Source organism: Semicossyphus pulcher, unplaced genomic scaffold, assembly GCF_022749685.1.
Source record: "Semicossyphus pulcher isolate SPU_LCO1_2020_fin unplaced genomic scaffold, fSemPul1.0.p SCAF_48, whole genome shotgun sequence".
NCBI classification, from domain to species: Eukaryota; Metazoa; Chordata; class Actinopteri; order Labriformes; family Labridae; genus Semicossyphus; species Semicossyphus pulcher.
The window spans coordinates 420001-442763 of NW_027211724.1; the positions used below are offsets into that span (position 1 = coordinate 420001).

Sequence of the window (22763 nt, forward strand, 5' to 3'; positions counted from 1 at the left end):
GTAAAGTATACGTACAGATGCTCATGTAAAGTTTACGTACAGATGCTCGTGTATACGTACAGATGCTCGTGTAAAGTAAACGTACAGACGCTCGTGTATACGTACAGATGCTCGTGTAAAGTAAACGTACAGATGCTCGTGTATACGTACAGATGCTCGTGTATACGTACAGATGCTCGTGTAAACGTACAGATGCTCGTGTAAAGTAAACGTACAGACGCTCGTGTATACGTACAGATGCTCGTGTATACGTACAGATGCTCGTGTAAAGTATACGTACAGATGCTCATGTAAAGTTTACGTACAGATGCTCGTGTATACGTACAGATGCTCGTGTAAAGTAAACGTACAGACGCTCGTGTATACGTACAGATGCTCGTGTAAAGTAAACGTACAGATGCTCGTGTATACGTACAGATGCTCGTGTATACGTACAGACGCTCGTGTATACGTACAGATGCTCGTGTATACGTACAGATGCTCGTGTAAAGTAAACGTACAGACGCTCGTGTATACGTACAGATGCTCGTGTATACGTACAGATGCTCGTGTAAAGTAAACGTACAGATGCTTGTGTAAAGTAAACATACAGATGCTCGTGTATACGTACAGATGCTCGTGTAAAGTAAACGTACAGATGCTCGTGTAAAGTAAACGTACAGATGCTTGTGTAAAGTAAACGTACAGATGCTCGTGTATACGTACAGATGCTCGTGTAAAGTAAACGTACAGATGCTTGTGTAAAGTATACGTACAGATCCTGTGTATATGTACAGATGCTCGTGTAAAGTATACGTACAGATGCTCATGTAAAGTTTACATACAAATGCTCGTGTAAAGTATACGTACAGATCCTGTGTATACGCACAGATGCTTGTGTAAAGTATACGTACAGATGCTTGTGTATACGTACAGATGCTCGTGTAAAGTAAATGTACAGATGCTCGTGTATACGTACAGATGCTCGTGTAAAGTATATGTACAGATGCTCGTGTAAAATATACGTACAGATGCTCGTGTATACGTACAGATGCTCGTGTAAAGTATATGTACAGATGCTCGTGTAAAATATACGTACAGATGCTCGTGTATACGTACAGATGCTCGTGTAAAGTATATTCCTTGCTGTCAGTAGTGTCCTGCACTAACAGTGCAGCATCCAGGCTGTGAAACGTACTCACAGTATGAAGTCGGACGGGTCCCTCTGAGGGACATTTCTAGTGGCTCTTTCTGTGCTAAGCCAATCTCGGATCCCATCGGCTGTAGTCTGAGACCATATAGTCTCTGGGGACACCAGTGAACGTGCCGGGTGTTAAGTGATAACAGCTTCCCGTCAAGACTTCCTTTATCCGCGTGCTGCATCGTTACAGAAAGAGAACCCGTTCCCTTGTGATTCACTTGTTATTAACGGGTCTTACCTTCGCCCAAATTTCAACATCATGATGCGGATTTGTAAGAAGTAAAAATTCAAGCTTTGCCAGGTCTGACCTCAAGAGGAGAAGAAAACTTTTCAAATGCTCATTTGTTGAACGGAGGTCGGATCGATCTGATGCATTCGAGGAAGTTGGGAAATCTGAACACTGAACAGGTTTCGTGACACAGCATCAAGGGAATTCATCTGAAGTTAAACTTTAGATCTACAGATTGTAAATAGAGATTAGTGCTAAGCTAACTGAAGCTCACGTCATATTTGGAAAGTATTAAAAATCATGTAAACTTCAAATCAAAGAGCAATGAAAATAATGAACATTAACTTTGCTCCAGTTTGTAAATCAGTTGGATAGGAAAAGCCTTGCTGCTGGTCGTCGGCCATGTTGGCTGCTTCACTTTCATTTCCCTCTCTGTCTGTCTGTCTTCACACGTCTGTTACCTTTCTTCTTGTGATGTCTGTCCTGCGTGATACGACCTGACGGAGACACTGAGGAAACAGTTGTTCTGTGAGTTACTGTTCAAACCTTAGGTTGAAATAATTCTTTATGTCATGATAAAAATATAATCAATAGTTCTCCTCAGTTACGTTGCATTAAAGCTAAAGTAAGGAAGTATTTGTACTGCGCTGTTTCCTGATCAGTGATGGGAGATGATGCAGATGTTGCAGCTTCATCATCACGGAGAGAATCCCCGGGGAAACAAGCGTCTCTCTGACGACCGTGTTTGTGTTGATTAATCACATTTGCGACCTTTAAGACGTGAAAAACATCTTAATTAAGTCGAGGTTATTCTGTAGAAATAAAGAATCACACACACACAGAGGTGAGGAGTCGCTCATTTACACTTCTAAAGATAGGTAAACACACACACACACACACACACACACACTTGGTCTAATTACTGAATAACAGCATGAAAAAGAAAGATGAAGACTGATGATGAGAGAAGCTTGAATGATTTTATCTCCGTGGAAACAAAAGGAGGAGACAAAGAAAAAGTTAGTTTCTATGTTTTAAAATATATTTATATGACATATATAATATATTAATATATTATTATAACGTATTAAAATACTATATAGTGTGTTTTGGCTCTGTGTTTAAGCAGTCTGAGCCGTTTTCCAGTTTAGAAAAACATAAAATGTCATCAGGTCATTGGAGCTTCTGTACTGAAATATTTCTTATGACTTATTAACAACATTTGTGTGAACAAAAGAAAACGTCACACTTGGTAATACACCTTTTCTGCCTTGTGTCCCTGCTAAAGTCAAATACTGCCTTTATTATAAGATAATACTTGATTAAAGACAGTTTGGTTTGTGTGTGCGAGTTTGTGACTGCACGATTCTTTAAATGTTTCTGTCCTTTGTTCTTATTATTTCATTTAAATTCTATCTGGTATCTCGGTAATTGTTGAGTAACTATTTCTCACCAGAGAAAAAAACGGTATTATTTGGAAATAGTTAATGCAGTTAAAGCAGATATTTTTAAAGTGCTCACCGGAAATAGTATCATGGTATTGTCTCTGACTTGACATCTTGATAAATGTATTCTGCCCTCCAGCGGTCATTGGGAGGAATTGCAACACTACATTTAAACTAGAGGCTTATAATACTAGTGTTGTTCATATGAACATTTAAAACTCATTTAAAGTGTGGTTAATAATAATAACATCCCAGTGTATTACAATGTATAACCTTGTTTAATAAAACGTTTCTACCTTGATGTTAGTGTACAGCCGAGAGTGTATACTGCTTCCTAGCGGGGTTTTACAATAAGGCATGATGTCATGCCACACACGGTAACATTTCAGTACTTCCGTCCAACCCTTTCATACCATCGCAATCCTTTAAAAGACTCGGACACTTGAGAGTTTATACGTGAATATACACAGTTCATAAGTGATTATTGACTTGTTACATATTAGTGAGGATCATAGCTCCATAAAACCGCGTAGCTTATTCAAGACAAACCCGGCTGGATTGGACCTACAGCTTTACGACAGCCGCACTTGTAATACGGCAGGAACCACTTTTCGCTTTACAGCAGCTCCACGCTTCCTTTTACACCGGCGCCCTGTCCGGAATTTACACCGTGAGGACCGGTTGGATTAAAAAGAGTCATAGGGTGTCACATCAGTCACGGTAAGAACACTTTAAATAATGTCCGGATGTATGAACAGTCTGTTTTCCCGGTCATGTTTGAAGCTAAATCGCATCGAGTTCAGTGTAAGTGTAAGAAGCCTTCCCCCCAGTTAGCTGGTTAGCTTAGCCTCCGAGCGCGGCCACCAGGCTAAGTGACTGGCGTTAGCTTGCTGAATCAGACTTGTAAAGAAATCCACGATCCAGAGGAAGACCCGGAAGATATCTGAGGTCTAGTTATTTCGCATCACATGTGTGCTTCAGTTTATTGCCCCAGTCTACATTCATTAGGTATACGCCCATCCTGTTAGCATGTGACTGTGCAGCTAAGTTAAGGTAATCCTATGCTAACGTTAGCCAGCGGTGCCAGATGTCAGCTGCTGCTCTGTTCAATAAAATGCTGCTGTGACTGTAAAAACATAGCTGAGTTTCTCTCACCTGTCTGTTGGCCGTCCTCTAAACTTCCTGAGTGACACACATATTCAGTGAACACTGATAAATGTCACATTATTGATCTGTGATTTCACTGTCATCAGGGTGAACAGGCCTCTGGTCTGAGCCAGTATCACCGCCTGTTACGGATCAATACAGGTGAACTGGACATCCAATTACTTCAAAGAGGGGCTTGTATTTAAAGAATGTGTCAGTAATGATCTTTCTCTCCAGACTCTCAGATGTTATGCTTTGCTCTTGTTTATTTTTAGTTTATTTAGACTTTTCTGCCCTGTGCGCTCACAACTTACTTATCTTAAAATAGAATCATAATCAATGAGGAACATGATTGATAGATTCTGTCCCGCTCTGTTAAACCTGCTGCTCGCTGGATGTGAGGGTCGATGATGACTAGCCCACTGCGCAAGCTGATCAGTGCATGTTAGTGCATTGCTGAAGAAATCAGTGCTGCTGATTGGCTGAGACCCTGTGTGTGTGTGTTTGTGTGTGTGTGTGTGTGTGTGTGTGTGTGTGTGTGTGTGTGTGGGGGATGTTCAGGTTCTTGTGCTGTCTATGGTAACGTATAGTTAAATGTCTGAAATGTCTGCTCACAGAGGTCTCTCCCTCTCTCTCCCCCCCTCCCTATCTGCCTCTCTCTCTCTCTCTCTCTCTCTCTCTCTCTCTCTCTCTCTCTCTCTCTCTCTCTCTCTCTCCCTCCCTCTCTCTCCCTCTCCCTCTCCCTCTCTCCCTCTCTCTCTCTCTCTCTCTCTGTCTTCAGGTCATGGCTAAGTTCAACGCTCCTGTGATCCAGGACAACCCGTCCGGCTGGGGTCCGTGTGCCGTCCCAGAGAAGTTCAAAGACATGCCGTACCAGCCGTTCAGCAAAGGAGACCGTCTGGGAAAGGTTCGATATGTCTGTCCTCATAAAGTCGTCGGCTCGCCCACCGTGTGTTTCTAACCCTGTGTTGTGTCTGACAGGTGGCTGACTGGACTGGAGCCACGTATCAGGACAAGAGATATACAAGTGAGTGAGACAGGCTCTGTCTGAATATAGTGTCGTATATATCCCTGAGGGTTGTTTTAACACGTTATTAAAGTGATTACATTCATGTGATTAATGTATTTAACCAGTAAAGGGAAACGTGAGCCCTTCTACGACTGGACGTGCTGAAGTTGTGATTCTAAAACAGAGAGGTTGTTACGTAGAAGTTTTCTTGTACTTTGTCCACAGATAAGTATTCCTCTCAGTTCGGCGGCGGCAGTCAGTACGCCTACTTCCACGAGGAGGACGAGACGAGCTTCCAGCTGGTGGACACGGCCAAGACACAGAAGACGGCCTACCAGAGGAACCGCATGAGGTTTGCTCAGGTACAAACACTGAACACTGACGTCTTGCTTTGGCTAAAGGTCCATGTTTATTGTGTTTCATTTGAACCTGTCCTTTAACATGATCCTGTATGTTTAAACAGAGGAACCTGCGCCGGGACAAGGACCGCAGGAACCTGACCCAGTTCAACATGCAGACGCTCCCCAAGAGCGCCAAGCAGAAGGAGAGGTGAGATGTATTTTTTCTGCTCCTGGGATCCGCATGAGAGAAGAGGAATGGTCCCAACGTCTGCACTTTGTCTTCAAGTCGGCCATGTTGTAAAGACTTTAGCTAAAGCGCAGGTGTTTGTCTCCTCAGGGATCGTATGCGGCTGCAGAAGAAGTTCCAGAAGCAGTTCGGAGTCCGTCAGAAGTGGGACCAGAAGTCTCAGGTCATCACCTGCTTCTTTATTTTTCTTCTTCACAGGAATTCAGACAAAATGTTTTTCTGCTTCAGGTTTCACTTTTTCTTTGATGTTTGATTGACTGTTGTTGAAAAGATAAGTCACTCTGGACAATGGGAAATGATTGTGAGCATTTTCACTATTTCCTGCACAAAACAATATCAACACAATGTAGCTTAACTAGCATAGGATGCTAACCTGCGAACTAGCTCATTGGTCATGCACCCCATTTGATAAATTGCAGATTTCTGTGACAAAGTGGAGAGACATGAAAATTCAAGATGTTTCCCCCCAGAGTGTTCAGTTTTCAATCAGAGCCACGCGCGCTAACAGAAACGTTAACACGCTGTGGTTTGTGTAACATTCAGGCGCAGCTGAAGCCCAGAGACTCGTCTGTGGAGGTGAGGAGCGACTGGGAGGTGAAGGAGGAGATGGACTTCCCCCGCCTGATGAAGATGAGATACATGGAGGTGGCCGACCCCGTCGACATGTGAGTGAAGCTGTTGTCTGTCATGAGGCCATTAACCTGTTTTCACAGAGACGATGGTGGTAATGAACGTGTCCTGTCTCCTGCAGCGAGTGCTGCGGAGCACTCGAGTACTACGACAAGGCCTTCGACCGCATCACCACCCGCAACGAGAAGCAGCTGAAGAGCATCAAGAGGATCTTCCACACGGTCACCACCACCGACGACCCCGTCATCCGCAAGGTTTCACACACGAGCACCTGTTGAACACACAGCACGAATCAGAGGTTTGTCTCGTTCAAACGGCAGTTCTGTGTTCATCCTCTCTGCAGCTGGCTAAGACTCAGGGCAACGTGTTCGCCACCGACGCCATCTTGGCCACTCTGATGTGCTGCACACGCTCAGTCAACTCCTGGGACATCATCGTGCAGAGGGTCGGAAACAAGCTGTTCTTCGACAAGAGGGACAACTCTGACTTTGGTGAGACTGTGAGCGGGCCAAAGGGGGGGGGGGGGGGGGGGGGCAACAACGTGATCAGGAAATGGTTTGAGTTCAGCTGTGACACTGAATGATTGACGTGTTTGCCCCCGTGCTGCATGTCTGAGAAATAAAACTGTAGTAGTGAACCTCTCAGATCTTCAGCTCAAAGCCAGCCACCTGTTAAGCCACAATGCTAACAGCTAAAGCTGATATGATTGTGGATGTGTCACTAAAACCATCAACATCAGTGATTTCAACACAGGCTGAGAGGGAGTGTAGACACCCGGGGCTCTTAGAATAATGTGTAGAGTAAGACACTTTCACAAACACCGACGGGCCAACCGACGGCCACAGACCCCAACAGACGGCCAACCGACGGCCACAGACCCCAACAGACGGCCAACCGACGGCCACAGACCTCAGCCGACGGCCACAGACCCCTACAGACCCCAACAGACCCCAACAGACGGCCAACCGACGGCCACAGATCCCAACAGACACCAACCGACGGCCACAGATCCCAACAGACCCCAACCGACGACCACAGACCCCAACAGACGGCCAACCGACGGCCACAGACCCCAACAGACGGCCAACCGACGGCCACAGACCTCAGCCGACGGCCACAGACCCCAACAGACGGCCAACCGACGGCCACAGACCCCAACAGACGGCCAACCGACGGCCACAGACCCCAACAGACGGCCAACCGACGGCCACAGACCCCAACAGACGGCCAACCGACGGCCACAGACCCCAACACACGGCCAACCGACGGCCACAGACCCCAACAGACGGCCACAGACTCCAACAGACGGCCACAGACCCCAGCCGACGGCCACAGACTCCAACCGACGGCCACAGACCCCAACCGACGGCCACAGACCTCAGCCGACAGCCACAGACCCCAACAGACGGCCACAGACCCCAACCGACGGCCACAGACCTCAGCCGACAGCCACAGACCTCAGCCGACAGCCACAGACTCCAACAGACGGCCACAGACCTCAGCCGACGGCCACAGACCCCAACCGACGGCCACAGACCTCAGCCGACAGCCACAGACCCCAACCGACGGCCACAGACCTCAGCCGACAGCCACAGACCCCAACCGACGGCCACAGACCCCAACCGACGGCCACAGACCTCAGCCGACAGCCACAGACCCCAACCGACGGCCACAGACCTCAGCCGACAGCCACAGACCTCAGCCGACAGCCACAGACCTCAGCCGACAGCCACAGACCCCAACAGACGACCAACCAGCGGCCACAGACCCCAACAGACGGCCAACCAGCGGCCACAGACGGCCAACCGACGGCCAACAGACGGCCACAGACCTCAGCCGACGGCCACAGGCCTCAGCCGACGGCCACAGGCCTCAGCCGACGGCTAACCAGCGGCCACAGACGGCCAACCGACGGCCACAGACCCCAACAGACGGCCACAGACTGAAAACGAACTGTAACGAAGTGTACATGTAAATCATGTTTGTCATGTGGATCATGTATCATGTGTACCTGCTCCTCTCAGATCTGCTCACTGTGAGCGAGACGGCCAACGAGCCGCCGCAGGATGAGGGCAACTCCTTCAACTCTCCTCGCAACCTGGCGATGGAGGCAACTTACATCAACCACAACTTCAGCCAGCAGTGTCTACGCATGGTGAGCACCACACCAGTTCAGACCCTACACCCAGGCTAACACCCAGGCTAACGTTTCCCTCTGCTTCCAGTCTTTGTGCTAAGCTAAGCTAACCTGTCTTTGGGTGTAGTTCTCTAACAGACAGATATGAGAGTGGGCTCATCATCATCTTTCTCTGTTCAGGGTGGAGATCGCTACAAGTTCCCCAACTCCAACCCGTTTGTTGAGGAGGACATGGACAAGAGCGAGGTGGCGTCTGTAGCCTACAGGTGAGACACTGAACGCAGCAGGTTAGTTTACTGACACCTCGTACAGTAGGAATGCTGTGTGGAGGATTCGATCGCTCTAAGCTCCAGGTGAGGCTGTGGTGTCGTAACTCTCAGGCTGATGGGTGGTTTGTTTAAAGGTACCGTCACTGGAAGCTTGGCGAGGACATCGACCTGATTGTCCGCTGTGAGCACGACGGAGTGATGACCGGCGCTAACGGAGAGGTTTCCTTCCTCAACATGAAGACGCTGAACGAGTGGGACTCCAGGGTGAGAGCAGGAGGGGACACCGGGGGTCGTCTGAAGTCATGAGTCAACTTTCAGAATAAAAGCAACATGTTGTTGTGTTTCTGGTGACTGAAGCAGAATGTCGACAGCCTGGAGCGCTGTGTTCATTTGATGAGGAGAGAGCAGAGTAAACAAGGTTCAAGATGTTTATTGTCACTCTGGTAATACAGGTACAGTCGTGTGAAATACGTGTGCTGGGACGCTCTGATTAGAAAGGGTGAATATTAAATAGAGAGACGTAAAAAAGAATAAAAAAATATAAGGAAGCAGAAACGAAACAATAACATAAAAGAAATAATTATAATATTTGAGAAATATTTAAATTTGAAGCTTCAGGTTTCACCTGTAACAGTGACGTGATGTTGGAGCAGACAAAGTGTACAGGACCGTCCCAGGAGGTCCACACTGACGTGTGTTCAGAAGGCAGCTGATCTCACTCCTGATTGGACAGTTGGAAGCTTAATGTGGTGTTCACATAAAGAATAATAAATAATATAAACAAGCTTTTCTCTCCAAACTTCACAAGCCGTCGCAGGTGAGGGACACATCGTGCTCTAAGCTTCAAAATCCGATCCAGCTGCTCACAGTGAAGCTTCATGTTATTCAAGTGTTGATTGGTCGTTGGCAGTGAGTCATCCTGTAAGTGTTCATGATCACCGCTGTGTTAGAGCCTCCCTGTCTCTGTCTTCAGCACTGTAACGGGGTGGACTGGCGTCAGAAGCTGGACTCTCAGAGAGGAGCCGTCCTCGCCACCGAGCTGAAGAACAACAGCTACAAACTGGCTCGCTGGACCTGCTGCGCCATGCTAGCTGGATCAGAGTACCTGAAACTGGGGTGAGGAACACGCGCACACACACACACACACACACACACACACACACACACACACACACACACACACGCCATCGCACACGCATGCACGTGCTCTCAGACTGTGTGTGGAAGAATACAGGATACAAGGTCTGTTTTAGCTCCTGGACGTGAGGGTGGAGCTGGAGAGGAGCGAGGGGTTAGCAACGCTAAGTTATCAAAGCTAACACTCTGGGCTACGGCTAATTCAGCTAATGAGCTAGTTAACAGCTGTTTCCCACAGAAGTAAATGGGGACTGACTCACTGCTGGAGACAGCCACAAGTGGACAAGAGAGGAACTTTGAGTTTGAAGTCACATTCAGGTTTTCGGGGCAGGTTTCCCGAGTGTAAACGCAGAGAGATGGAGAAACCTGTTCCAGTAATCAGCCATCGCTCGAACAAACCCTCCTGCTCTGTACATCTGCTTCTGGGTGTATGACAGTGACTCAAACTAAAGTGTGAGAGGAAGTAAAAGCTCAAATTAGCCAGCATGCTAACAGAGCCATTCTGACTGCAGTCACATGATCACTGTGTGTTTCAGGTACGTTTCTCGGTACCACGTCAAGGACTCGGCTCGTCACGTCATCCTCGGCACCCAGCAGTTCAAACCCAACGAGTTCGCCAGCCAGATCAACCTGAGCATGGAGAACGCCTGGGGGATCCTCCGCTGCGTCATCGACATCTGCCGCAAGCTGGACGAGGGGAAGTACCTGATCCTGAAGGACCCCAACAAGGTGAGCGGTCTGTCTGCTTCCTGTTGCGAGCCGGAGGAACTTCCTGTTTGAACAGCAGCACTGATTGGTCGATACTGTTAAATGTCTCTCCACAGCAAGTGATCCGGGTGTACAGCCTGCCTGATGGCACCTTCAGCTCCGACGAGGAGGAGGAGGAAGAGGAGGACGAGGAGGATGAGGAGGAGGAAGGTGAGATTCAGTAGTTACTGCTCTTTATTACACGTCACAGAACTTTAACATAAGGTTGGTTTGATGTTTGTGAGAACTCTGAACATAGTAAAGACCGTGAGCAGATTCCTGCCAATCAAATCCAAATGCTGTTCCCTTCATGTCGAAGTGATGTCAGAGCTTGTAAAATGTGTGAACTGTAAAACCGTGAACTACTTCCTGCAACGCACACAGATGTGTATGTTCACTTTTACGTCACAACGGGCTCAAAGTGACGTGAACAGAGGCTCTGTTTGCTCAGGCAGCATCATTCATGTGTGTGATACACTGTGACGTGAAAAACACAGGAAATGACAGCCGATACATGCTGAGTGTTATTCATGAACGGAAACAGTTAATGACTTCTTACAAACGAGCCCCTCTGCATCTCCCTCACAGCTCCAGCAGGTATGTGACCGCGCAGAGATCCTGAGTCCATATTCATCCTGTTCTCTGTCCTCTTGTCCTTCAGATGAAGAGAACTGAAGAGTGGAGCTGCAGAGACCACAGCAGCCTTCACACCACTGCAGTCCATTTAATTCTTTGACTTAATAAAGAGAACAGACAACTGAGTTCATGTTTGCTGCTCGTCTGTTTTTTTATTAGCATTAAATGAAGCCGTGCACACACGTTGTCTTTACAGGAAGCGTCTGCTGCTCTCTTCAGTCCCAGATGAACTTCAGAGACAAATCTCCCAGTTTGTCATGAAGCAGTCGATCCACTCTGTCGCTCTGAACCACAGTAAAGGTGTTCTTCCAGTCTCCTACCTTACCTGTAATAAATAGAACAAGAACTACTCCTGATGTCTGTTTGTCTTTCAGCTCAGGTGCTAAAGTTCAGTTACCTTTGTGCATGAACTCGCCCGTCTTCGGCTCCGGCAGAAACTCGTAGTTTGCCTTCGAGTCTTTCTTCATTGTCTGAAAAGTCGACTTTTCTACGACCGTCTGAATTTGTGCCACACTCAGGTGTTTCCCCTGGAACCTGCACGTCTTAGTTACAGTCGCCTTCAGGTCCTGAAAGAAACACAGGAGACGTTTATTGTTCTTATATAAATAGTATTTATTGAACTTTAAGAAGCTGAACACCAACGCGCCCTCACCAGGATCATGTCCTCGTATGTGAGGAACAGGATGTCGTACTCGTCTCTCTTTGAGTGCCACTCTCTGACGTGGTCGAACCAGGACGATGCTCCGACTGCACAGCGACGGGATCAACATTAAACATTTCAAACTGCCTTTAAAATGTTTGTCCCCACGGCAAGAAAATCCAGCCAACGTGGTGCACAGAAGGTCCTGTTCTGTTTGTCTGATGTGTCAGTTTATGACCAAACACTCACATTCCCATCAGCCTCAGCTTCCCTGGGGTTAGTGTTGATCATTACATGTTAGCGGAACAATATAACAATGGTAAACCTCACAAAGCTGTTAGCATGACTCAGCTGTTAGCCTCACAGAGCTGTTAGCGTGACTCAGCTGTTAGCCTCACAGAGCTGTTAGCATGACTCAGCTGTTAGCCTCACAGAGCTGTTAGCATGACTCAGCTGTTAGCCTTACAGAGCTGTTAGCATGACTCAGCTGTTAGCCTCACAGAGCTGTTAGCGTGACTCAGCTGTTAGCATGACTCAGCTGTTAGCATCACAGAGCTGTTAGCATGACTCAGCTGTTAGCCTCACAGAGCTGTTAGCGTGACTCAGCTGTTAGCCTCACAGAGCTGTTAGCCTCACAGAGCTGTTAGCGTGACTCAGCTGTTAGCATCACAGAGCTGTTAGCATGACTCAGCTGTTAGCCTCACAGAGCTGTTAGCGTGACTCAGCTGTTAGCCTTACAGAGCTGTTAGCATGACTCAGCTGTTAGCCTCACAGAGCTGTTAGCATGACTCAGCTGTTAGCCTCACAGAGCTGTTAGCGTGACTCAGCTGTTAGCCTCACAGAGCTGTTAGCATCACAGAGCTGTTAGCGTGACTCAGCTGTTAGCCTCACAGAGCTGTTAGCGTGACTCAGCTGTTAGCCTCACAGAGCTGTTAGCATCACAGAGCTGTTAGCGTGACTCAGCTGTTAGCCTCACGGAGCTGTTAGCGTGACTCAGCTGTTAGCCTCACGGAGCTGTTAGCGTGACTCAGCTGTTAGCCTCACAGAGCTGTTAGCGTGACTCAGCTGTTAGCATGACTCAGCTGTTAGCCTCACAGAGCTGTTAGCATGAGTATGAATGTTGGTCAGGTGTTAAATAAAGAACAGAAGTTTGGCATATTAAAGTTGTAGAGATATTAAGCCTTAAACATGTTTTAACAGTTAGTTCTTCATGATCACATTTTAATCGTTGAGAACGTATTGACTCATCATCACCGTCATTTATACCTCACCGTTCCCGCTCAGGTAATCCTCTAAGAAGTGCTTGAAGCTCTTGGGGGTCTCCAGGTCTCTGGAGGCGACGCAGAAGTGATAATAAGAGATGATGTTGTCCTTGGGGTTCCTCATCACGTAAATAATCTGACAGACAGATTCCGAGGTGACTGCTCTCTTCTCAATGCATGGAAAGAACTTTAAACGTAGATCACCTGAATCACTCAGCTCACACAGGCGTCTCTCTCTTTAATGACACCTGGAGTTCAGGCACATACGATGAAGGTATGGAAGCCAAGCTTAAGAGTCATTATTTTTTCTGTCACTTCCTGGACCAAACTATTAATTTAAACTAGTATTAACGATCTGTAGCAGCCCTGCTCGTAGTTTAGATTTACTTCCATATATAAAGCACTGATAATGAGTACATTCAGACTTTTTTAAACTTTTATTTTGCTGGCTGGATTGTGCTTCCTTAAACACTGACCTTTGCCCTCTTGTCCTTCAGTCCGAGCGGCAGGAGTGTTGGGGTGAGGTGAGAGGTGATGAGCCGCGGGGACGGTCGTACCGAGTAATCCTCCCGACCCTCCGAGTACTCGATCCTGGTCATGTGCTCCATGTTGTTTGAATATTCAGGTACAGATGGAGACGGTGACCTGCTGAGTCCATATGGTGCCTGAAGAGGTCCAGAAGGCCTCTGACAAGTGAATCTGCTCAAAGCAAAGCTGCATGAATATGAAGGTTAGTCTCACTGACCTGACTTTGGATATGTGACCAGGAAAACGTCGCTGTCTCTGATGCTGAAGCTCTGCAGTCGTGAAGCTGAGATGAAAGTTGTGGTTTTTATACCTGCACAGGTGCTCGCTGATCTGCCCCATGTTTCCTCTGAACCAAACAGCAAATGAGGGGCAGGAAGTCAAAACCGTCAGGTTCCTTGAGCAGCTGGACTCTGGACTTTAGTTAGATGGTTTTATTGGCTGCTGGTCCTTCATGTTAAAATGTGACAGCTGTGTGCACACTGCCACCTGTAGGCCGTGAAATGTGAGTGTTTTATTCTGAAAATCCTCTCAGGTCTCTCCTGTTCAAACTCAAGTCAGTGTGTCGAAGTTACACTTCCTAATATTTATTAAAAGCATAAATCACGTAGAGCAGGGGCCTCCAACTCTTGGACGGTTAAAACGATAAAGTAATGATAGTTTGAATTGATCTCTTTCGATCCTCTTTGATAATTACATTTTTCCACGTTAGAGGATTAAAGAATGGACAGACCTGGCTGCTCGTGTTGCCCCTCCAGCTGATCAAACTCTGTGAAACATCTGTCAGAAGGACTTTCATGGTTTCCAGAGGAGATGCCAAGATGAGTCCTCCTACCCCTCAGCTCTCAGACTCTTCAGTAGCATCACCAAGAGCATCAGTTCGTGTTTTATTATGTGTGTAACTGTTGAAATCTGATATTCCTGCTCCCCTGAGGACAAAGCTCACTCACGTGGGTGATCCCTCCGCTTTGCCTTCAGTGGCACGGCGTGGTCGATGTTTGGAGTTGGAGTATTTACAGCTGTAAGGTGGTTTTAAAGGGATCTGGTTCATTCCTGCTCCTCACAGGATCAACCCCTTTGCTCCTGATGTAGCGCCCTCACCAGGTCTTAATCTAAACATGTGCAGCACTCGGTTTACAACTACAAACTTTAAGACTCACATCATATCAGGAAAAACAAAATAAAGAAAAATGTGAATAAAAACACATGATATAAAAAATAAGTCTGTTTGTGTCATAATGATTTTAGATCTGGTCCTGTGATGAAGTCTAAACTATGAGACAACAAGTCTTGACTTGACTTTGTTCATGTGTCTTATGACACGTAAAGTGTTGAACGTTGCTGGTTGATCTTGAATGCCACATATCCTCCCTGCTTCTGATTTATGAAGCTCATGACAGATTTACAACTTCAGAATGATGAACAGAGCCTTCCACGAGACGTGTTTATTAGCATACATGCTAACATATGTGCTCAGAGCTCTTCCAGTACAGCAGGAGTATATGTAGAGCTACATGCGTGTGAACACGGATGTTACAGATAAAACAGCAAAGTAGCATTTCACAGATATACAGCAGCTGTTTAATACTACATCTAAAACACATGTAAACTGGTATATATATTATTATATACACCACATTACTAACAATGGTATGTGTGATGGGCACAGAGGCACAAGGTAAGGTACATGAACTGGGACAGGGAACCAAACAGGTGCTGGATGCACAGTCAGAGTGGTGACGTGGTTTTGCAGATGGTTCTCCGTTAAAGAAGGCTCGGACGACTGATCAATGCTGCCGTAAGGATCATTGTTCACACATGCATGCGTCTGAGTTTCTGTTCTGTCTCTGCTGCAGAGCGCTTCATGATTACACACAACAGTTTCTTTCCTTTGTTTTTCACGCTGACGCCGGGGGGACACCGGACTGCGAAGCGCCGCGCAGCGTAAATCCCGCGTGAGCCGGAGCAGTCCCGTTCATACCAGACGCCGGTTCACCGCGCCGGTCGACAAGCGCCTCTGCACCTCAGCTGTCGTTCACTCACATCTGGAGCTGTTTTCATCATGGGTAGTAAATGACCTCATAGAATCATAACGCCATGTTTTCCTGACAACTGTGCATGTTTGTCCACTTAGTAATGAGTATTTATCCGTGAATGAATGTCGTAGGCTATAGTACACACACACACGCACATGTACACGCACACGCACACGCACGCACGCACACACGCACGCGCACACACGCACACACAGAGACAAGGAGTGTATGTTACTACGTTGTGTGGTTGTAGTTGTGGTCTGTAGATATACAGTTGAAATACTGAAATCTTAAACACACGTTTGTTTATCTAGTCTTCATTTTTATTAATTCTTCATCTCTCTCTCTGTTTAGATCCTGACAAATATATAAAAGCACACAAATTTAACATCGCATTTGTCAATCGCAGTGTTTTATTTTGAAATTTGAAAATTGACCGGATTCTTGTTTTATGTGTGACTTCCTGCCAGGATTAACGCGATCGCTCGCCTTTGGCGCAAAAAAGTAGACCAGACGCCAAAACGATTGCTGCAGGGTGCGAGCCGACCGCATCTGGTGTGAAAGACACAATCGGTTAACGCCGAAAGGAAACTGGCTCCGCTTCGCGGCGCTTCACGGCGCTTCCTCGTCCGGTGTGTCCCCGCGTGACTCAGACTGTATGTTATCACAGATCATTCATCACCACAGTAAAACGCAGACTCCAGCATGGCTCGTTTCTCCTCTGACGTGGGCAGACCTTCGCTCAGGGCATCATGGATCTTCTCCCACGAGTCGATCTCTGACTTCCAGAGAGCAGATCTGGCTCTGATGAGCTGTGACGCTTCGGTCTCGCTGCCTCTGGCCAGGCTGACGCTGTCTATGACGATGAAGACGATATCCAAACCGATGAAGAACACATTGAGCCCGATGGCGGAAAGCTCTCTGAGAGGAGCTTTGACGGCCGCCATCGCTACCTCTGGGACCTCTGAAGCCAGCTCAGGCAGGTTACGTAACGCCCGACCTTCCCGGACCGCCACCTCACCAGCACTGACGACCATCTCTTCACTTTCCAAAGCAGCAGAGACGGCTTCATTCAGAGAGGTGATTTGATTTAGGATGGAGTAAACCTTAAGACAAATCTTTCCCATAGCCAGAAACACTTCGAATGTGTGCGACTCTATCTTAGTGACTAGTTGACTTGTCACCTCCTGCAGTCGATCCTGCAGACTCTGCACATCATCCATGAAGCTCTGGAAGAATCTGTTGGCTTTTCCTTGCTGTGTCTTGTTTACTATCAACTTTGTTGCCGTGGTGACAACACCATTGACTCCACTGGTGATTCCCAGCCCTAAACCACTGACTGTCAAAGCAAGAGATGTGCCGAGTGTGAAAGGGGTCAAAACCAAACCAGCGATGATGAGCGCACCCCCGACCGCTCCCACCGAGCTGCTCACCACGTTGGAGATCTTTGCCCCCTTATTCATGGAGTCGAGCTGCACAGCGACCCCCTCCAGGTCCTTCAGGAACTGCAGCATCCTGGGCTGTCGCTTCTCAAACTCTCCCATGAAGCCAGAACACGACACCTCCTGGAACAGGAACACCATCCTGAAGTTCACGTCCATCCTGGTGAGAGGCAAAGACGACATTTCAAAATAAAACCAAAGAAAATGTGTCCAAATATTTTCATACAACAGTTAGTTCTGACAAAATAATCTGATTGGACAAGGGGCATCCCATGAGCGGTGATACAGAGAACAACATCACTGGGACTTTTCACTCTGTGTATCACTCCGCCTCAGCCAGGTGTTCTGAATACTGTTCATCAACATCACGGCAGACCGTGTTCATGAGACTGATCAGGCTGGTTCCTCTGAATCACACAGCAGGCTGTTCTTTCACTGGTTCATGATCAATTAAAACAGACAAACAAACAGCTGATCTGTGGTCACCTGCAGACACAGGTGCAGGTTGTGGACCTCTGCCTCGTACCTGCGACCGAATCACAGCCGTCATGATATTCAGTACAACATCACCACCTGGAGTGTGATGATGCTTCATCTCTCCTCAGGGCATTTATCAAAGCAGAAAATCAAAGCTCATACAGTTTGCTCAAGCAGTCACATCTGCCCAAGGAAGAGTCCGACTTGTAAATGATTACAAGTTAATCACAACAGACTGTAGACAGGAAGTGGACGTGGACACTGTGAGGTTTGTTGGTTTGTAGGCTTCTGTTTTCAGTTTGGGACTTGGCCGTCACCATGTTGTTGTTTTTTGGAGCCGAAGTGATCATATTTAGACGAGAGGGTGGAGCTAGAGAGCGGTTAGCAAACACTACACTACTACAAGCACTACCTTGGTTAGCAAGCTGCATCCCTAATTCTCTACCTGTAATATTTATTGGAATGCTAATGTTAGCTAGCTTCTCTACAGGCTTTAAACCAAATGTACCGACTGAGAAATGAAATGCTGACACCTCATAGTGTCCTTGTACACCTGAACTCTGAAGAAGACATCTGTCAGCCTGTCACTCACAGGTAGCCCCGCCTTAAACCCATCCCTGCTTTCTGGCCTGTGTGACTCTCAACGGGAGCATCAGTGACTAAATGAACATCATGCTGTGTTGAAGAAGACTCGAGACTAGAGACTGAGACCATAAACTCATTAGGAACATGTTTACTGAGGGAATACATCAGGAGAGGAGGAGGAGCATGTTCTCATAGACTTCTATAGGATCACACTGCTTTTACAACAACAGACATGGATTGATTATCCTGGCCGTGCGCCCTGGGCAAACACTCATTGCGCAGGAGTGATGTACCAGCTGCCACCCCAGTTTTGGATGATCAAATTAAAGATAAAATCTTGAATAATACACATTTATGCTCTTGAGCGCCACCCACTGACAATGATAGGAAATAAAAGGAGCACACTTCTTACATAACCAGATGGTTGGCTCCCTCTGTAACGGTTTTAAGTCCTTATTTTCCTGGCTGACGGTCGCTTTCCTTTTCAGACTGTTTGCTTCATCTGAGCGTCGAGTTTGTTTCTTCTTCTTTGGATTTTCACTTCTTGTTGAAGTTGTATCTGTAGTCATCCATCTTTTCTTTGTTTGTTCAGCCATAGTAGATTACTGTTTACGCGCAACACTCGCAGCAGAGAGCGGAAAAGCAGCCGCTTAGCTCCGCCTACCCTCTCTGGCAGACCAACCACTGCTGGCTGATGGAAAACGCGTCACTAACTGGGCGCCGCCACAGACACCCAGTCCATAATAATACTATATACTGCAAATGCAAAGGCTTTCATCAGTGGGCCACAGGCTCAGTCACCATGTGTTACCTCATTCAGAGAGAGAGAGAGACTTACAGACATTTATTTACATGAACATCTTCCAGATTATCCCTTTAAACATCGTCATCGTCATTTATTCATGTATTTGAGGCTGATCAGAAATTTAAGTGTGTGAAACTCCGATGTCCGAGTGCACGTGAATGAGCAAAGATGACGCTGCTCCTGGCACCTTGACAGTGGACGCGGGGCCGACTGCGGGGAGCGGCGGATCATGGCGGTGAGTGTTGATCTGAAATAGTCCTTCAGACGTCACAAGGAGTCTAAGGTAACTTTGACTGAAGCAGGTGTTTGTCTCAGCTCTGCATCAGGAGGCTAACAGGAAGTTGTTTAAAATGTGTGTCACGTGAAAGTAGTAGCGTCATTACTCGCTGCGAGCTAGCTAGCTAACGGCAGCTAACTGCTAATTCACATATCGTTGGGCTAACGTTTAGCCCCGAGCTGTATCAGTGCTGGCGGTAACGGCAGCAGCTTCTGTGCAGCTGTCCCCAGTCCCCGCGGTCCCTGCGCGGTGATTGTTGCCGACTGTCCCCGCTGACGGACTGTCTGTCGCTGGTTGTTGAGTTTAGTTTAGCAACTGTTTGATTGTGTGAATGAAGAATTAAATGTGACTAATTCAAGTATTTAGCGGTTGATGGGTTTTTACCTGAGCACCGATGTTTCTGTTCTTAATGAACAGATAGAAACACCTGCAGCAGGTGTGTGTCTGTCAGCAGGCGTCTGTCTCTCACCTCACACAGACTCATCCAGCGCAGGTAGGACTAAATGACTGGCAGCTGATGAACTCTTTCCTTCGACACAAAGAAATGACCTGTCTGGTTATTTAAACGCTGCCGGTCTTACAGTGCTAAATACAGTGTTTCGTGTGAAGCCCAATCCGCAAATTAAATTCATGAATTAAGATTATTTTTATTTTTTAAATGTCTAATGTTTAAATGTCATCTCTTTGAATGTCTATGTAAAGCTTTACTGCTGAGTTTTCAAGCAAATACTGACATGTGATTGAGATTTAAACACTTCAGACCCCATTAATAGGCTACCTCTTTAGATTTAGAACAGGCCGAGTACGAGTTCACGTGCACCGTGTGGTCCCTCAACGAGCACAGCGGCACACAGCGGCACCAGGCGGCCACCAACAACCACATACTGCAGGAGTGACACTCGTTATTATGACAAGTTGTATTGTTGTTTCTCTGCCTGATCATCACCAGTGCTCAGTTTCTAAACAGAGCTACTGAACACATGAAAAAGGTGTCTTTGTTAAGGCCACGCCCCCCCTCAGGGTCCTGGGCATGTGCCCACGTTGCCCACAGCAGTAACACATTCATCCTTTCATTCTTACCTGATTTCAGTGAGCTGATTCATATGAACGAGCATCCTCTCTAAGTCATCTGCAGAGAAGTCCTCAGCCAGCTCTACAGCAGTGTCTTTCTTCATGTCCGGACCAAAATCATCCAGAGAACTGTTAAAGACACGGATGGATTAATTATTTGACATTTATTTTGGAAAATGTGCATTTTCTTTTGAAGAACTGTGAGTTGACCATTTCTGCAGTAAGTCACAGATCCTCTGCGTGGTCTGCAGGTATCGCTCCAGCATGTGTGCCAGCACCTCCACGTTCTGAACTCTGGGGACGAAGCAGACGTTTGGGTCTCTCTTAAACTGGAGGAGCAGCGGGCAGATCAGCCGCGCAGCCACGATGACCACCTGAACGTGCTCCAGGCTGACCCCTGCTGGCAGGTGAATCGTCACCTGCTTCTCCTGCATGAACACATGAAGTGAGGTCACCGCCAGCTCCTCCACCGCCTCCAGGAAGCAGCCGAGCGTCTCCAGGCCTCCCAGCGTGTCCTTCAGCACAGCAGCCAGGTCAGGTTGGTTGGTTTGCTTGTTGATCTTTGTCAGCTCCGACTTCCTGTCGTCCATCCAGGTAGAGACGCTGTGACAGAATCCTCTCACTGTGTCAGCGTGGCTCAGTGTGTCTGAGACATACACACACAAGGCCTCCTGCAGCTTCTCTCTGTCACACACAACATGAACATGACTGTCGGGGAGGTTTCATGTTTTATTACCTTTATATTTTATTCACAGCCTGCTGTTGTGATATCGATTTAGTGCTGAAATATAATACCAGCCATCTTTACTTAAAATAATGTGTAGTAACATGAACACAGTGAGCAGTGAAACCCAGAGCACACAGAGGACAAGAAATACAGCGTTTTTTGTGTGTTTACATCGCAGACGTCGTTTAGTGCTCCTACATGGACTCCACATAAGAGGCTGAAGACACATAACCAATGACTCATCACTTCTTACTCGCAGTGTTACAAACATGATATTGTGTGTGTGCAGTCTCTGATGAAATCTTTACACTTGTTATAGACTTTTCAGACTTTACCTTTTACAGCACATCTCTTCTTTTCCTCTGCTCACCTTGAGTCCTTGTTAGCTGTAAAAACAAAACACCGTATGTCACTTTGTAACACCACGCACGTGTGTAAGTATGTTGATTTGAAAATAACAGTAAAATCCTCTTTTAATTGCCACTGATTAAGCAGCCTTTCATTGCAAAATGATATGTGTAAAAGAAAGAGAACCTGCGGGCGCGGCCCGGGGGCCGGAAATCGGACGTACTCACTACTAAAGTCTGAAATAATGAATGTGTGTTCGTTTTAAATCCCAGTTCTTTAAGCAGCAGAGATGTGAATGTAACACCATCTAAATAGCAGCTACCAATGACGGAACCTGAAAGGGAAATGAGTAATTACTATACATTGCCATTACTGAATTAAACCAGTCTGTGCATTAAAGCAGAGCTTACCGCACACAGCTGTCCTCCTCTGTCTCTCCCCGCTGACGGCTGCAGCGGACGGCTCCAGGCAATAAGAGCTCTGTGAGGTGAAAGTGAAAGTGCAGCAAGGGGAGCCGGCACATCATGACAGGGACTTTCCCAGCTCTGGGAAGAATAAGTGAAAGGAAATCAGAACAAGCATTCAGTCATCTTTACTTTTACTCAGCTCACAGACACACTGTAAACTAACTGTTCACACTTATAAAGGATGAAGCCTGTTAGCACACACCTGAGTGTTTCCTCTGCAGGCTGTCTGGAATTGTAGTTTTTCTGTACATCACAAAGGGTCAGAGAAAAGGTGAGATACTGATGATGGCCTTTGTTTCTGATACAATAAGGATCAATGAACAAAGTATTGGTTCTGAGCTGGGAAACAAACAGATTTGTCTGGTTTTCTTAAATGTGAAACTACAGAAGCCCAAGGTGGACATGCATCCATACATTTTATTTACTCAGTTTTCCTGTGATAACGACTCATTTACTTTCTTTTTTAATAATTTTCTGTCGATCTATAAAACAGAACAACAGGCTGGTCTCTGTGATATCACAGAGCAGGACACGCCTGCTGCCATCGGCCACGCTGATGAGGTCACTTTGGCAGCTCTGGAGATACGAGTTATGATCATGTGACGTTACGCTTTGTTATCTCTAGATTAGGGATGAAACGTTACCGGTTTCAGGGTAAAATTCCCGACGGTTAGTTCCACCGTGTTAAATAATTATCAAAATAACCGTGTTTGACTACTGCGCTTTGAAAAAGATAAATACTGCCCAGGTGCAAGCACGCAGGCGCAGCTCGCACTGTGGCTTTGTTTACAGCGACAACATGGCAGGAGGCAGTGACAGCGCACCGGTGATATCGCCCTACTGGTTGCTACCCTAACTGGTTTCCGTTAGCCAGCGGTTTATGTGTTTACTTAACAGCAGCAGTTAAGCAGATCTCCTCTCATATCAACAGCGGTAAAAATGATTGTA

At 46.8% G+C, this 22763-nt stretch overlaps 3 protein-coding genes across 5 annotated transcripts; 1 reads left to right on the plus strand and 2 right to left on the minus strand.

Annotated features, from left to right (window-relative positions):
* The first annotated feature begins 3495 nt into the window (after window positions 1-3495).
* Window positions 3496-11278, plus strand: eif3d (eukaryotic translation initiation factor 3, subunit D). Of its 2 annotated transcripts, none has more exons than XM_069680815.1 (16): window positions 3496-3574; window positions 4782-4907; window positions 4982-5027; window positions 5235-5371; window positions 5473-5558; window positions 5688-5760; window positions 6141-6262; window positions 6349-6481; window positions 6571-6718; window positions 8252-8382; window positions 8545-8630; window positions 8768-8897; window positions 9607-9749; window positions 10307-10499; window positions 10595-10688; window positions 11106-11278. In XM_069680815.1, exons 2-16 carry the CDS (start codon window positions 4785-4787, stop codon window positions 11120-11122), a joined length of 1662 nt encoding a protein of 553 aa, XP_069536916.1. In that variant the 5' UTR covers window positions 3496-3574; window positions 4782-4784; the 3' UTR covers window positions 11123-11278. The 2 variants fall into 2 exon arrangements, with proteins under 2 accessions (XP_069536916.1, XP_069536917.1); XM_069680816.1 differs by having other exon boundaries at window positions 11179-11278.
* A 20-nt stretch (window positions 11279-11298) lies between these two features.
* Window positions 11299-13922, minus strand: sult3st1 (sulfotransferase family 3, cytosolic sulfotransferase 1). The gene is given in 8 exon segments (XM_069680817.1): window positions 11299-11478; window positions 11551-11719; window positions 11806-11900; window positions 13065-13191; window positions 13532-13682; window positions 13684-13720; window positions 13801-13850; window positions 13852-13922. Coding segments are annotated over 8 exon segments (810 nt in total). The 3' UTR covers window positions 11299-11368.
* Window positions 13923-15019: 1097 nt separating this feature from the next.
* LOC138608284 (apolipoprotein L3-like) lies at window positions 15020-21784 on the minus strand. 2 transcript variants are annotated; one of them, XM_069680823.1, is made up of 6 exons: window positions 21759-21783; window positions 21576-21682; window positions 21336-21386; window positions 20484-20957; window positions 20283-20402; window positions 15020-17218 (listed from the first exon to the last, which is right to left on the minus strand). In XM_069680823.1, exons 3-6 carry the CDS (start codon window positions 21347-21349, stop codon window positions 16288-16290), a joined length of 1539 nt encoding a protein of 512 aa, XP_069536924.1. In that variant the 5' UTR covers window positions 21350-21386; window positions 21576-21682; window positions 21759-21783; the 3' UTR covers window positions 15020-16287. The 2 variants fall into 2 exon arrangements, with proteins under 2 accessions (XP_069536924.1, XP_069536925.1); XM_069680824.1 differs by lacking the exon at window positions 21576-21682 and having other exon boundaries at window positions 21759-21784.
* Between the last annotated feature and the right edge of the window lie 979 nt (window positions 21785-22763).

Bases quoted from the DNA above. Each gene is read 5' to 3' on its own strand.
- eif3d (XM_069680815.1), top strand. From the start codon at position 4,785: ATGGCTAAGTTCAACGCTCCTGTGATCCAGGACAACCCGTCCGGCTGG. The intron at 6,482-6,570 runs GTTTCACACACG...TCCTCTCTGCAG, and splicing joins ACGACCCCGTCATCCGCAAG to CTGGCTAAGACTCAGGGCAA. The intron at 9,750-10,306 runs GTGAGGAACACG...TGTGTGTTTCAG, and splicing joins TCAGAGTACCTGAAACTGGG to GTACGTTTCTCGGTACCACG.
- LOC138608284 (XM_069680824.1), bottom strand. The intron at 20,403-20,483 runs GTCAACTCACAG...TGTCTTTAACAG, and splicing joins TGTGACTTACTGCAGAAATG to TTCTCTGGATGATTTTGGTC. The intron at 17,219-20,282 runs GTAAGAATGAAA...GCCTCTCACCAG, and splicing joins AATCAGCTCACTGAAATCAG to GATGGACGTGAACTTCAGGA.